At 40.3% G+C, this 17,140-nt stretch overlaps 1 protein-coding gene across 1 annotated transcript in view; it reads right to left on the bottom strand.

Moving 5' to 3' along the window:
- The window catches only part of CERS1 (ceramide synthase 1), a 95,653-nt gene that overhangs the window by 14,272 nt on the left and 64,241 nt on the right, over positions 1–17,140 (bottom strand). Inside the window, exons 4-5 of the mRNA XM_073592658.1 lie at positions 15,096–15,257; positions 14,839–14,986 (exon numbers count right to left, since the gene is read on the bottom strand). Of these exons, the coding sequence (XP_073448759.1) occupies positions 14,839–14,986; positions 15,096–15,257 (310 nt within the window). The remainder of the gene's footprint in view (positions 1–14,838; positions 14,987–15,095; positions 15,258–17,140) is intronic.

Here is a 17,140-nt window from a genome sequence, read left to right as displayed (position 1 = left end):
TGCTGTGACTGATAACGATCACTGTTCCTTGTGCCTTCAACCAAACTGTCAAACCATCAAATGACTGGTGTCATAACTGATCACATGTGCACCACTATTGCAAGTGCAGATCAAACAGAGGCTAAGATGGCAGCTTCCTTGGCTGTAAAGAAGAGGAGGGTTTAGTTCCACCTTAAAGTGCTTGTAAACCCCATTCATGAAATCTGACCTAAGCACATATATCTGTAGTGTTTACTTTTCTCTCTCCAGAGCTCTAAGTGCCGTGTCTTTCTGCTGCTCTGTTCTTCTGTTATCAGCGGAGTCACTTCTGACAAGTTCTCAGACACATGCGATAACAGCAGCTGGAAATTTGTGTTGGGGGGACGGTGTTTAGAGAAAGATTAGCAGAGAGCTTATCTATTCAGAGTACTGCTCTGCATGTTCCTTCCTTCCTCTGCCTTTCCTCCAATCAGCTCTCACACAGACCCAGACTCCACACCCACTGCTGAATGAGGAAACAAGATCTGCACTTTCTAAAGAATATATAAAGCTGAAGATAGCAGATATACATGTAAAACTTATGTAGGGAGATTTGTTTCATCTGTGTATCATCTGAGACTGTTCACTTCACTGGGTATAGGAGAAGGTTTACAACCACTTGAGCTCTAACTGATGACATGTATCATAGGCAGGCTGTATAGATGAGCACCTGCAAACTGATAGCTACCCATGATCCCCATCCACTCAAATAATAATAAAAATCTAGACCTAAAAACATCCATAACCTACTCCATTCCCCCAAACTAAAAACCACTGGAACTTGAAATATTCAGTAACAGTAGATTAAAGAATACTCACTGATTCTTTTCTTCAGCCAGCACACACACTGTGCATTGATATATGGTTGATTCCCACATGCTGAAATCAACATTCAGCCAAACACATGACAAAAACATTCATTGTTAAACGAGGGAGTATACAATGAAAGAAGACCTTCAATGTAAAACAAAGTGCATGCTATTATTAGTGCATAATATTAGCTGTTTCACCCAAATTCAGATTTATGAGCCTCCAAGCTGTCTACACAAGTAACACTACATATAACCTCACTTTAATATTTAAACATCCATAATTACCTCATTCTATTGTTTATTAAGCTTCCACTTTGTGACCTTACCCTTCAGCCTCCTAAAACTGCATAGCATAAGTCCTTTGGAGTACTGTGGAATCTACTGCTCCCTGACTTCACTGACAGTTGTGGACAACTAGGCAGGAAATGAATGGGAAACAAGAGGAAGTATGGTATAAGCAATTATATGCGAAAGCACTGCTACAACAGTCAACTCTTTTCTTATTATTATCCTAGAAGTCTGGCTCATATTGTTTAACCACTTGACCTCCGGAAGATTTACCCCCCTTCATGACCAGGTCATTTTTTGCGATACGCCACTGAATTACTTTTACTGACAATTACGTGGTCATGCAATGCTGTACCCAAATAAAATTGATGTCCCTTTCCCACATATAGAGCTTTCTTTTGGTGGTATTTGATCACCTCTGCGTTTTTAATTTTTTCCGCTATAAACAAAAAAAGAACAACAATTCTGAAAGAGAAAAAGAATATTTTTTACTTTCTGCTATAAAACATATCCAATAAAAAATTGAAAGAATCAAATTTCTTCAAAAAATTTAGGCTATTATGTATTCTGCTACATATTTTATTGGTTTGCGCAAAAGTTATAGCATCTACAAACTATGGGATTTTTAAAAATTTTTTTTACTAGTAATGTCGATGGTCAGCAACTTATAGTGGGACTGCGACATTGGGCAGGACATTCTGACACTAACTGACACTTTTTAGGGATCAGTGACTCTAATGCAGTTATCAGTGCTAAAAAATATGCACTGTCACTATACTAATGACACTGGCTGGGAAGGGGTTAACATCAGGGGCGATCAAAGGGTTAAATGTGTGCCTAGCCAGTATTTAACTATACTGTACTATATATTTTTACTAGGGGAAGAGAAGAAATTTATTCCCTGACACAAATTCCATCCTTTCCCTCATGTCAGAACGGCGATCTGCCTTGTTTACATAGGCAGATCGCAGTTCTGTCTCTCTGCCTAATGATCGGCAGGTGCCAGAGGACATTGTGTACGGTGCACCTGCCGATTGGCTTACGCTGTGTAATCACAGCGAAAGCGAGCTGCTGATGGCACTCATGCGCGCCCCTTACCTGGAAGGGTCGGATCACATGGTGTATACTGCATAATACCAAAGTCTTTTAAATTGATTTCTTTTGACAATGCAAAAAATCCTATTTTTGTTTTTACTTCTGCTGCCACTTTACCTTTATCTTTGCAGTCAGGGGGAAAGAAGAGCCGAGCCGTTGATTCTCCTCCTGGCGAGCAGGAAGTGTGTCCTGAGACACAATTGACCAGGGAATCCTAGGACTCCCTGGCCAATCGGGTTACAGGAATTGCTTCTTGATTGGCTGGGAGAAGAATCAGGAAGACAATAGCAAATATTAATTCGCTATTGTCACACACAACTGGGTGGGCTCGGGGCGCAGTGCTCTGCGCCATGCGCCCACCCTTTTTTGAAACCAATTTGAGCCTCAGGCTCTAATCACATGCATAAAAAAAAAAAAAGCCATTGGAAACCATGCGTCCGACGCCTGCATGTAGATTAGGGGCTGGATGCATGTATTAGAGGGGCGGCACCATATGGATGGGCCGCCACTACCAAAAAGCCTTCACCACTCTTTTGCAACAGGGTACATTGCACGCAATTGCGGCACGGCTCCATTCACTTGAATGGGTCACGTTCAGCAGACAGTATTTCTTGTTGACAGGGGATATATTACCTTCTGTACTGCACTGCAAAGCAAAGCATCGCGAACGTAGTAGTATACAACCCTGTCCGCTTGCCTTTGCAGCTTGGGGGGGTGTGATCATTATAAAATGCGGCTTAACCACCTGTTTTTACTTCCCCATCTGCAAGTGTAAACTTAGCCTACATGATGTATTAACAAATACAAAGCTCCATTAATTTGTGTCTTTTAAATCTGCTATATACTATATCTAGAATATAATGTGCAACAAATCACCATAATCAAATGCATATGGCATTATCCAGTTGTATCTTATTTTTTTATATTTATGTCTTAGATTATAATTTATATATCCACTGGAAAGTGGTATAGGACACAGAGCTGGCAGATAAAAATATTAAAGAAGTTTTCCACTTTCAGCAAGAATTACTGGAGGAATTTATGGCAGGTGGTTACCCCACTTGCATAATTATTCTGCTAAATTCTAGTGTATTCAAAACATCTGCAGCAATACCGCACTTGTCTGTAAAGCCATAGAATAAGGCCCCTTTCATGCGATCGGACCGTTCAGGTTCGCCTCTCAGTTTTTTCTGTGAACCTGAACAGGCGCTCCGTGTTAGTCTATGGAGCGACGGATGTCAGCGTTGACATATCCGCTGACATCCGACCTGGTCCGATCCGCTAAAATCAGACGGATGGCCCTACGGTCACATCCGTCCCTGGCGGATCGGATCAGGTGAGATCTGATGAAAACGGACATGCTGTCCGTTTTCGTCCGATCTCTCCATAGCAACCAGCGGCGCTCGACAAGCCCCTCCCCGCTCAGTGAGCAGAGAGAGACCTGTCATCCGCCGGCTCCCGCTGAGCTGGCGGACTGAGGCGGACTCCATGGCAGCGAATCCGCCTCGTGGGAATGAAGCCTTAATTGTCACCAAAAGTTCCTTGAAAGAAGAGGTATCATAATAAATAAAAAAAAATTTTTGAGCCCCCCAGGGGATCCAGTGCACAGCACTCTTAATCCCACCTGCTGTGATCCCCATGCTGTGTTCTTGCTAAGTAACATAGTTGGAAAATTTGTCCCACCTCTCTAAATGATTGTCCAACAATGCTGATAAAAGGAGATGGAAGTGTGAGTAACAGCTTTTCTCTGGCAGCAGAATGAAGGACAGGAGATATAGATCCGAGAGGAGAGGCGAGTCTGCACACTGGCAGAGAGAGCAGACCCCAATCTTTTTTTTGTACAAGAACAAAATCGATGTCTGTACAGAACATAACAGTACCCACATACAGTGCACTAATTGGCACTGCACTTCTTGTTTACTGTACTTCTTGTATCTGGATTACCTGATGACAGGCACTGAGTAATGAGCCAGTAATAAAGTAATCCATGGGCACATTACTCTGCGTTGAAAACACACAGCAAAGAGAAGAGGTGGGGGCTGGCTATACCCACATTTTGAGCTTAAGTCAGGGTGGAGCTACAGCCAGCATTGACAGTGATAATAAAATGTTATAAATAATAATAACTAGTTAGTAATAGTTTCAAAAACAACAAAAGAGATCCAAAAAGGACTAGGTGCTAGATGCACTGGGTTCCCTGGCGTAGTCACAAAGTATGTTTAAGTTGTAGTGATAGTTCTTCTTTAACCAACTTTTCTACTGGAGCATTTTTTTTACTTTTTTTGCACACATGATAAAATCTGCATTTGTTTTGCTTGAAAATTACTTTAAATCTACAAACAATTATCTACAGACCATGTAGAACAAAATGGTGGCAGTTGCAATTTCTTTATGGTGGACAATGTTTGTGTAACTGTTTATCAAAACTATATTTTCAGGAAAAAAATACACTAAAATGAATTTTAGTAAATACAAACACAATATAATACCAACATTTTGATAAAATATTAAGGCTCGGTTCACATATATGCAAATTGGTTGTGGGTTTCCCCGCATTCAATTCACATGAAAGGAGAGTGTGCCTTGCTCTCAATCGAGCTGGTTCACACAGCTCCAGGGCGGCCGCAGTCCACGTTTGGAAAGGTCCTGTGCGTCTTTGATTTCCGAGTTAGGTGTGAATTCAGGCAAAAATTCAGACCTGATTTACACATGAATTGGTGAAAAGGGACATACCATACCCTCTGCTGTGAGCCGCGGCCGCAGCATGCGTGATTCCAGCCTACAGATGGAGTTGCATCAAATAAATAGTTATCAAACAAGTTAGGCATTAAAATTGTTCACATCCACGAAATGGTGAAATACGATGGTACCCAAAATTGTTCATAAACTTCACTTCAAAAGTCTTTACAGGTTATCATTTTAGAGTTACTTAACGGTCTCCAAAGTAAAATAACCACTCTATACCCAGTTCCCCACCACTGCGCCTCGGAGAAACAACCTTAATAGTTAATATCAATAGTTGATGTATAAATCTACCTATAGCTGCCACGTTGTAAATCTCAATTGTACCATATGTTTTAAATCTATGACGTGTCTGTGGTGAATGAGCCACACGTGAAGAAATAAATACGTGGCGCTCCCTAAAAATATCAATCTCACCCTTTCCAGTGATTACATTACTCTACTAATGAACACCTATTTATAAGTGTATACCGCCAAAAACAATTATAAAATATATAATATTAGTGAACACCAAATAAATATACAGAAAATAACACCGTGCCAATACTGCTCAAATTTACATCTATATACAATCCTTGTATGGTGAAAATACAAAAAAATGTGAAATTATTGTATATCAAAAATACAAAATAGTGAACAAAATATATAAATAAGTGAACGTGATCCAGTGACACTAAATAATGTTCATATAAATTCGTGCCAGAAAAAGTTCTCCCAATTCCAAAAGTGTAATCTTCTTTCCAGAAATCCTTTCACCACACCTGAGTGTTCAGTGAACCCACTCCCAGTGAAAACTCACTCACCAGCTCCCAATGCCTCCACTTGCGTGTGAGGCTATATAGCATAGAGATTCAAATCATCTGGAATCAGTTAACCATATCTCCATCCGGGTACACGTTCCATATGTGAATTAAAAAAGAAGCTCCCAATAGTGTGATACTGTCACTCAATTTATTAGCACACACTTCATATGACACTTCAACAGTTCAACTCACATTTGTAAAAAAATATAAAAGCACAGCAAACTCCACAGCACACTGTATAAGCAGTATCCACCCCAGCAACTTCAATAAACCTCCTGGGGGGATGCGGTCACGGTGGATCCAAGACAGGCTGGCGTGTATGGTGTATCTCTCACCCTCTCCTCTCCCGTCTGCCTAAAGAGCCCGATCGCTTCCTGGGTGGGTAAACCGCAGTACTCGCTCCTCTGTAGGCTACTCGTACGCGATGTTCACCGTAGTTTGGCCCCGCCCCGACATGTTTCGTCACACCTGTGACTTAATCATGGGATAGGCCGCTTTTACTGTCAATCAGTCCTTTTATCCCCTCCCGTCCATGACTACTAAAGGGTGCCTGAATGCGCATGCGCCCCACGTAAACTCCGCGCCTGCGCTGTAAATGTGTCCCCGTGAGCGCAATCCCCCGCTACTTGAGCCTGCTACTCAGTGGGTGCTGAGGTACCATATTGAATCATCTGATTATCTGCTACAAAATGTGTCATCTCCAATGTTGATTAATTTACAAAGCAACATCAATCAAAAATATGGGTACTTAGATCGCTGTTTTCAAATCTGAATACCGGACCCTGCAATATTTACGCATTAATGCTGGTTGCTTAGTACATGTTGCTAAAGTGCATCACAATATTACATAACAACCAATTCCTCTCCAATGCTCTCAAATTTATCACCAAATCTTGTGTATTATTCCCACAATCCACATTTAAACCATATTAATAACTATCCATATTTAATAATTCTATAAAAAATATTAAAATATACATCCGCACTCCATTTCCATAAAAGATATTTTGGAATTATTTTAGAATTATTCTAGAATATTTTTAGAGTATTTTTAGAATATTTTTAGAATATTTTAGAATATTTTAGAATATTTTTAGAATGGCTGGAAATTGATAGTCCTAACTTTCAATTATTTATAAAGTTAAAATAATTTTAAAACACAATAGTAAAATATATGTAATTACTTAATTAATATATTGGTGAGTGAGTGGTCATCCCTACATCATTATCAATCACTGTATTCTCATCTGATAATTTCCCCTGTCCATCATACATGATATACTACTGTGTACATGATCTAACATCAAATTCAAACGAATAGTTGTCTACAAACACAACCCGGAATGGTGACAACCAAGCGAGGAATACTAATCATAATGGTGGAAATTTTTACTCTCCTAGACCATCACGACAAGGAAGGGGAGGATATAACTATCAGACACCGAGACCGTATAGGGGGAATACCCCACAAGGAAGAGGAGGCTACAATTATCAATCACCTAGGATATTTAGAAGTGAGGCCCCACGAGGGTATAATCCTCCACATGAATACCATCAGTGGAGACAACACCCCCCACCCAACCGTTACCCAGAAATAGTTAATGAGATCCCATTGTATAATAGGTACTCAGGATTGGAAGAAGAGTATTATTATGATCAACAACCATACAATAACTCTTTTTTAGGACAACGGGGGAAGGGAGGGAAACGGGGCACGCCGAGAGGGCAGGCCCCGGCAGTACAACAAAGAGGTGGAGGGATGCCTGGACCCCCACACATTCAAACCATGGACACACTGCCCCCACAAAACGAAGGAGGGGTTGTAGGGCAGGAAAATCCAAGCAATCCAAAAAAACGGCTGAGGGATGTGTGAATACGGGGATTTCTAATTTGAGTGGGGTAGAATTGGACCATAAAGAAATGAATATTTTAAATTTGGGCCTTAAGTGTGCACCAAAGAAGAAAATGAACAAATTTCAGGTGTATATAGACACACACAAGTTCATCAGATCTATGAACATAAAAAAAATACTTTTTAAGTCATCCGGTGGAAGCAAGAACAAGAGCTTCGGTGGTGCCTGATAGAATAGATAGTGGTCTAAAAAACACATCGATATTCAATCCCCAGATTCAAAGTAACCACTTCGTTGAGGTGTTTAAAAACTTGGTATTAAAAGATATTGAGGATCTACCAGTTAAGAAAGGGGTAAACCCATATTACATCAAAGAAGGTATAGAATCCCTGGAAAACAGAAAAAATATAATAATTCGACCAGCCGACAAGGGAGGAGGGGTAGTAGTCATGGACAAGTCATTTTACCATGAACAATTAGTGGATTTATTGGATGATCAGAACACATACAAAAAGCTGAAGTCTGACCCCACAGAACCATATAGCATCCAATTAGCAGCATTGGTGGAGTGGGGGTTTGGGATAAAGGCCCTAAACCCCAAAGAAAAAAAGATATCTCGTACCAAGTGCAAGTCGGATACCGGTGATCTACACGCTGCCCAAGGTTCATAAAAATATCCAGAACCCACCTTCTCGCCCTATAGTAAATGGAATTGGGTCAGTAACTGCAAGACTGGGCGAATATTTAGATAAATTTCTCCAACCCAGTGTAAAACTAACGAGAGCATACCTTAAGGATACTTCTGACCTACTGCGTTTACTGGAACAAGTGAAATTGGATCCATTAGCAATATCATATTTGGTAACGGCTGACGTAGCCTCCTTATATACAAACATACAACATGAGGATGCAGCCTTGGCCCTTAATTGGGCATTAAGTAGGAGGGATGATATCCCGTATGTACAGAAGAAGTTTGTGAGACATGCATTAGAATTTTGCATGTCCCACAACTATTTTTGGTTTAACGGACAGTTTTTCTCTCAACAAGTTGGCGTGGCAATGGGGGCAAAATATGCCCCTAGCCTCGCCAACTTGTTCACGTCCGAGTGGGAGGATAGACAGGTGTTCAACATAAATAGACCCCAGCTCAAGTTCTACCGAAGGTTTATTGATGATATTTTGCTGATTTGGGAGGGAACAAAGGAGTCTTTGGAAGAATTTTTGGGACATTTGAATAGGAATACGAATAATATCAAATTGGAATATCAAATAAGTGAACAAACAATTAACTTTTTGGATGTCACTATAGATAAGGTTTCTAACACATTAAAAACCAAGGTGTACTTCAAACCGACGGACCGCAATAGTTATTTGTCCGTGGCGAGTGGACATCATCCGTCTTGGATAAAGAACATCCCGAAAGGACAGATATTGCGTATCCGTCGTAATTGTACACAGCTTGATGATTATGTGATCCAATCAAATGCTCTTAAGGAGAAATTTATACAGAAGGGGTACAACAATGAGAAAATAATACAGGAGGTAGCCGAAATTCCTAGGGAACAATGCTTGAAAGAGAAAGAACCACAAGTAGGGGATACCCAACATCAATTAAGCTTTGTTTCAGGTTTCCACTGTCAGTACAGGGAAATAGAAGATATTTATAGGAAATACTAGTATATCCTTTGTAAAGATAGACACTTAGGGGATATATTACCAGCACAACCTAAATTTATATATAGAAGAGCCCCAAGTATAGGTGACCAAATAGTTAAGAAGATCTTGGATCCACCAAATCCAAGATCTTTGTCCTTCAACTTTAGGGGTTTCTATTGTTGCAGGAAATGTGTGTGCTGCAAGACAGTGAGGGTGAGGAATAGGGGCATCACCAATGTCACCAACAGAGAAGGTGAGAGATTTGAAATTAAGGAGTTCAGCACATGCACTACCACGCATGTGGTTTATCTCATGTGGTGCCCCTGTGGCCTATATTATGTAGGAAGGACCAAAAGACAACTGAAGGTCCGAATAGGCGAACACTTGACGAACATAAAAAATGGATACAAATACCACAGTGTGTCCATGCACTTTAAAGACAGGCACCAACAGGACCCCTCATTGCTACAGTTTTGCAGCATTGATGTAGTGCATCCTTCCTGGAGGGGTTCCAATAGGATAAGGGATCTATCACGGAGGGAAACGGAATGGATATTTCTTTTTAAAAGTTTGACCCCGAGAGGACTCAATATTGAACTGGACCTAAATTGTTTTATCAATGATTTTTAGACTGACTATTATTATTTTAGATGTACATTGTAGCACCTACCGTGGAATTGGTTTACTTTTAGGAATTGCACAGCACTTTAAGGGATTATGTTATAATCACTTTATATAGTGGGGGGGGGGTGTATCTCTTTTAGATATTCTAATTGTGTATAGTCAGAAGTAGTCTAGATAGCACCAGTTTACAGCTGGGGTGTGAGTTGAGGATGGGGGGAGATAGTGCTCGAGCGGGGAGTGATATTACATCTACTCATCCCAACAAGTTAGGTAAACCTTTGTAGAGGTGTATTATATGTGAGAGCATATGGTATCCTATGTGAGTTACCAGGAGATGGAAATCGATTTAATACCAGTATAAAATAGTACACTGAAAAGAGAACTATTCGTTTGAATTTGATGTTAGATCATGTACACAGTAGGATATCATGTATGATGGACAGGGGAAATTATCAGATGAGAATACAGTGATTGATAATGATGTAGGGGAGACCACTCACCAATATATTAATAAGTAATTACATATATTTTACTATTGTGTTTTAAAATTATTTTAACTTTATTAATAATTGATAGTTAGGACTATCAATTGCCAGCCATTCTAAAAATATTCTAAAAATATTCTAGAATAATTCTAAAATAATTCCAAAATATCTTTTATGGAAATGGAGTGCGGATGTATATTTTAATATTTTTTATAGAATTATTAAATATGGATAGTTATTAATATGGTTTAAATGTGGATTGTGGGAATAATACACAAGATTTGGTGATAAATTTGAGAGCATTGGAGAGGAATGGGTTGTTATGTAATATTGTGATGCACTTTAGCAACATGTACTAAGCAACCAGCATTAATGCGTTAATATTGCAGGGTCCAGTATTCAGATTTGAAAACAGCGATCTAAGTACCTATATTTTTGATTGATGTTGCTTTGTAAATTAATCAACATTGGAGATGACACATTTTGTAGAAGATAATCAGATGTTACAATATGGTACCTCAGGACCCACTGAGTAGCGGTCTCAAGTAGCGGGAGATTGCGCTCACGGGGACACATTTACAGCGCAGGCGCGGAGTTTACGTGGGGCGCATGCGCATTCAGGCACCCTTTAGTAGTCATGGACGGGAGGGTATAAAAGGACTGATTGACAGTAAAAGCGGCCTATCCCATGATTAAGTCACAGGCCAAACTACGGTGAAAATCGCGTACGAGTAACCTACAGAGGAGCGAGTACTGCGGTTTACCCACCCAGGAAGCGATCAGGCTCTTTAGGCAGACGGGAGAGGAGAGGGTGAGAGATACACCATACACGCCAGCCTGTCTTGGGTCTGGCGTGACCGCATCCCCCCAGGAGGTTTATTGAAGTTGCTGGGGTGGATACTGCTTATACAGTGTGCTGTGGAGTTTGCTGTGCTTTTATATTTTTTTACAAATGTGAGTTGAACTGTTGAAGTGTCATATGAAGTGTGTGCTAATAAATTGAGTGACGGTATCACACTATTGGGAGCTTCTTTTTTAATTCACATATGGAACGTGTACCCGGATGGAGATATGGTTAACTGATTCCAGATGATTTGAATCTCTATGCTATATAGCCTCACACGCAAGTGGAGGCATTGGGAGCTGGTGAGTGAGTTTTCACTGGGCGTGGGTTCACTGAACACTCAGGTGTGGTGAAAGGATTTCTGGAAAGAAGATTACACTTTTGGAATTGGGAGGACTTTTTCTGGCACGAATTTATATGAACATTATTTAGTGTCACTGGATCACGTTCACTTATATATATATTTTGTTCACTATTTTGTATTTTTGATATACAATAATTTCACATTTTTTTGTATTTTCACCATACAAGGATTGTATATAGATGTAAATTTGAGCAGTATTGGCACAGTGTTATTTTCTGTATATTTATTTGGTGTTCACTAATATATATTTTATAATTGTTTTTGGCGGTATACACTTATAAATAGGTGTTCATTAGTAGAGTAATGTAATCACTGGAAAGGGTGAGATTGATATTTTTAGGGAGCGCCTCGTATTTATTTCTTCACGTGTGGCTCATTCACCACAGACACGTCATAGATTTAAAACATATGGTATCATTTTAGAGTTACCTGTGAACGATGACCCAAGAATTATTGCTCTTGCAGTGATATTTAACATATGTAGGTAAATGTGTACGCATTATGCGTTCATTTGCATTAGGTTGTGTGCACAGGGACGAAATTTTTTTTTTAATTTATTATATTATAATTTACATTTTTTACCTTGCGCACCTGTGAGATGGTACAAAATTACAGCATTGTCCATAAGCAATGCTTCAAAAACCTTTACAGCTCATCATTTAAGAGTCAACTGAGAATGTTGGCCCTAGAATTATTGCTCTCGTGATGGTACCTAACATGTGCACATACATGTACGTGCACATTTGCATTCAGATGTTTGCATAGAGCAACAAAGTTGCTTTTAAATTATTTTTTTGTCGTTTTATTAAAATTACAATTTTTTTTTTTTTTCAATAGTTTATTTTAAGATAACACACAGTAAGTACAGATACCTCAGCACAGGCATGTCTAATATGAAACATGTACATAGAAAGGTCAACACAGCAAAAATCCATTGCAAGCATAGAATGCAGATATACGTATGAAATGGTTCCCCCGGAATACCAGGTGCTAGGGAGTCTCTGTACCACGCATGATATTTTACACGGTAGACACCGATAATATATAAGAAGAGGCAGAGAAAGAGAGACCCAGAGGGCTGCAAAAATTTACATTTTCTAACACTTTTTCTCTTTCAATCCTTTTTATTGAAGATTTTGACAATAACAAAAGTAAAGGATAAATCGATCACAAATAGTAGTCCGAAAGCTTGACAATTAGGCAGATTTTCCATTGTGCAAAGTAATGCCATAAGGAAAAACAAGGGATAACCTAAACTTAAACAATAGAGGAGAGTACCTAGGTATTGTTAATTCTAAAAGCGAGAGGAGTCTACCATTAATCAGATTAGATTTAAGGATTTATATGCTCAATACCATTGGTCTCACTCCAGTAACAGAGGTACAGTTCCATATTTGTGGTAACATTGTGTGGCCACTTCCAGATTGAAGGCATTCAGCCCCCAAAATTCTATGCCAAAGCATGTTATCTCTACCTTACCTAATTGTAATAAGAAATATGTTCTCTGGGTCAAACCCAGAGTTTACTTGTCATACATTCCATGGCTTTTGACCCCCCTCACGGGGAGATGATCACATCAAATTAACTACTACAACAAACCTGATCCCTGAATCCCTGAAAGGCCAAGGAAGGAGGAGGAGGAGGGTAGAGAGAGAAAGAGAAAAAAAAGAGGGAACAAAGGAGAGGGAGAAAAAGGGGAGAAGGGGGGAGTAGGGAACTCCGTGCTCCAACCTTCACTGTCTAAATAACAATCTAAGTGGGCAAGGTCCTGGGATCGGAAGTTAGATGTTTGATCCACGGATCCCATACCTTCTCAAACAGCTTCATTTTGTCATTAAGGATTGGCGTTAGACGCTTATTTATCATGATCCAGGAGAGTTTTTGTTTAAGCTGATCAAAAGGTATGACTGCTGATTTCCAGGACCTCGCAATGATGATTTTAGCCGACACAAATATATGTGATGAGTCTCCTCTGATGTCTCGGGGTCTCCTCCACCATGCTGCCTAGTAATGCATGTTTCAGGGATTTGATCAGATTAACTGAGCGAAAAAATGAAATTATATACTCTGATCCAAAAATGCCCCACTTTGGGGCACTGCCACCATATGTGAAGCATTGTCCCCTCCTGACCACAACCAGCCTAACCAGCACTATCGTAATAGCACTTTATAGTTTTCCTCAATAATGGAGGTGTTAATGAGAGATCTCGAGGCTGCTTTTTAACACTATTTCAATTATTTTTTCATTTCACTTTATTGATATCACTTTATTGCTAATAAGCCCCCTATATGATAGCATGGGCAGGTGACAGGTTCTCTTTGTGACTGGTATAGGAGAGCTTTACCCATTGCCTACCTGTACAGGGACGAGTTCAGTGGCACCAAACATATCCAAAAGGCATGGGCAAATCCATTCCTCAAAGGGCCACCCCATAAATGGATAAGGGGGACCCCAGGTGTGTCTATACAGCCCTCGAAGCAGAACATAAAAAGGAGATGTGCACAAAAGGGTAACATTACAAGTTTAATAAATAAAAAGAAAATGAACAAAATAAAGCACATAAGCCCTATTGGTATAACCTAGATATCATTGTTAAAGATCTTCAGAATGCAGGTCTCTAGACTTATCTTCACCTGGGTTTCCAAGGTGTGGGAACAAGTTAACATGCTCCTATGATAGGTTCCTTAGTCCCACAAACATGGATATGATTTGATGGGACCCTCCTAATGGGTATGTTCCAAGAATAGACAGAGGCATTGTGTGTGAGAGAGTTGTAGTGAGACTAAATATACAAGCTGCAGAATAAACCACGTCTTCTCTCCCTTTTAGTACTTTTGACCCATTACCCTTTTTCCTATCACTTGTAATTCAAAATTACTGTATGCATATGTCTATTTGTACATAAACCCTTATTCTAACATCTGACTCTCCCTGAATAAAATCAATTAAACCCCAAACAGAGCACATTCTTCAAGGGAATGTTGCCACCAGCAGGAGCTGACCTTTTATTTGGTACCTACAGTTCTACTCCTGCAGATGACAGTATAACCCAATCGTAAAGAAAAGAGGAATCTATGTCCATCAATAACCTCAGACAAAAGAATTTTTTGGCGAGTACAAAAAAATCCAATTTTTTTTTAGTTAAGATCCACTTTAATACAATTGAACAGAAACATGCAACATTGATGTTATGTTTTGAGAAATTAAGCAATTGCAGGCTGTGTAAGAAACTGTCACAAAGTTGCATACTTACCAGAAACCAATAAATATTCATAAGTGTCAGTGCAAATAGGAGAACATTGAAGAAGAAATAAAAAGGGATGTCTGGATTAGACTCAAGGCTGGAACAACAAGTGACATAAAGCACTTTCATAGGAAACCAGTAGAGTCGGAACCAGAACCTGTAGGGACAGGAATGTGACACTATGTAGAACTATATAAACAATTAGATATTTAGCAGCTGATGTGAGAGGTCACATATACGACAGGTTTACAAATGTATCACCTTACCAGCTTACGCTAAATAGGACAGATCCAATATCTGTAATGATGCTGTTCACTCTGTGGTAGGTTCCACCTCTTGTTTTGAAGTAGACGTTTAGTTTGGAAAATTCTAATACTATGTCATTAACATCATGATGAAAAAGTACCAGAATCCCAATGTTGTGGTACCTAGAAAAACACATGATAAATAAGCTTGTCATTATTTCTGCAGGTTACAAATTGACTTTTAATTAAACAGTGGGGTTCATTTACTAAAGGTAAATAGACTGTGCACTTTGGAAATGCAGTTGTACTCATTTTCCCCAGATCAGTGACACATGTGATGAAATTTCACTTTGTAAAGAATACCAAATCAGGGCAAGGAAAGTTTTAAAAAAAAAAAAGAAAAAAAAAAAGCATTTGCCACTGTACATCAGTGGCGGCTGGTGCTAAACTTTTTTTGGGGGGCAGAAAACAAACCCCCCCCCCCAGGTCCGCTCTCACCCCTCCAGGGTCACGGCGCCGCAGCTTCCCCGGCTTCTCCTCCCTGCTAACCTGGTCTTCTTTAGATCCGCCTCCTATTCTGCTTGGCAAGAGGAGAAGAAGCCGGAAACCAATAGCGAATATTGATTTGCTAGTGTCACAAGTGGAGCCCAACCTTTCTCAAGCAAATAAGAGCCTTAGGCTCTAATCATGTGCTTGAAAAAAAAGGAAAAAAAAAAACCTCATAGAAAGCTATGAGTCTGGAGCCCTGCATGCAAACTAGGGGGGCGGCGCCCCTGCGCCCATTATGGACTGCTGTACATGATTGAATGATGGAAATCAGCAGAGCTTAAATGCATTCACTAAGCTCTGGGGAAAATTAGTGCAAATGCACTTGCAAAGTGCACAGTCTATTTGCATTCAGTAAATCAACCCCAGTGACTTTCAATCAGAGTATCAATATTAGTACCATTTTAGTTTAAATGGAAAGAAAATAAAGGCAAGATTACTTAAAGGGGTTGTAAAGATGTTTTTTTTTTTTTTTAAAATAACAAACATGTTATACTTACCTTCACTGTGCAGCTCGTTCTGCACAGAGTGGCCCCGAACCTGGTCTTCTGGGGTCCCTCGGCGGCTGTTTCAGCTCCTCCCCGCAAGCATTTACCACCTTCATGCGAGCTCCCTCGCACGGTGGTGAGTGCTTGCGGGCGCGCTCCCGTGATACAGCCGGCGGCTATAGCCGCTCGCTGTATCACTCGGCCCCGCCCCCCGGCGCGCCGCGTCATCGGATGTGATTGACAGCAGCGCGAGCCAATGGCTGCGCTGCTTTCAATCCATCCACTGCAGCCAATCAGCGACCAGGCTGAGCTGCAATGAAGCTGACGAGGACGAGGAGCGAAGATTCGAGGCGTCAGGTAAGTAAAACGGGGGGGCTGGGGGCGGCGGTACTGTCAAAAGTTTTTTCACCTTAATGCATAGAATGCATTAAGGTGAAAAAATTTTTACCTTTACAACCCCTTTAATAGATTACTTAATAAGGGTAAGGCAGACTGGGAAGAGGGCTTCCCAGCTCGTCATATGCTTATCTCATATGGGTCTGGTGATACAGGTCAAGAATTAAGGCCCCATTCACACTTTGCGATTTGGAGTCACAGGCAGAATCGCCGCGATTTTTGTTTGCAATTCCAAATAGCATGGCAATCGCTGCAAAACACGTAAGGGGTGTTTGGGTACCATTCTTTCTATATGACAACCCAAACGTGGTGTGATTTTGCGGCGACAGAATCAGGTGGCAAACCCAGAAAAACACGCCTTTAAAAATCACGTGAAGCTTGTTGCCCATAAAAGGAGCAAGAGCTGCAGACATTAATGGGTGTATGTTGAGTTATTTTGAGGGGGCAGCAAATTTACACTGTTATACAAGCTGTACACTCACTACTGTACATTTACACTTTTCAGCGACTTATAAATTGGGACTGCAATAGTACAGCAGGCAATCTGACTAGTGAAAAAGCAACGAGATCACCTGTCACTGAACACATCTCTGTGCTGTTTACACTCACAGAGCTGTGTTCGGGGGAAGATCAGAG

Source organism: Aquarana catesbeiana, linkage group LG01 (assembly GCF_042186555.1).
Source record: "Aquarana catesbeiana isolate 2022-GZ linkage group LG01, ASM4218655v1, whole genome shotgun sequence".
In the NCBI taxonomy this organism is placed as follows: Eukaryota; Metazoa; Chordata; class Amphibia; order Anura; family Ranidae; genus Aquarana; species Aquarana catesbeiana.
This window is presented reverse-complemented; position numbering and strand designations above follow the sequence as displayed.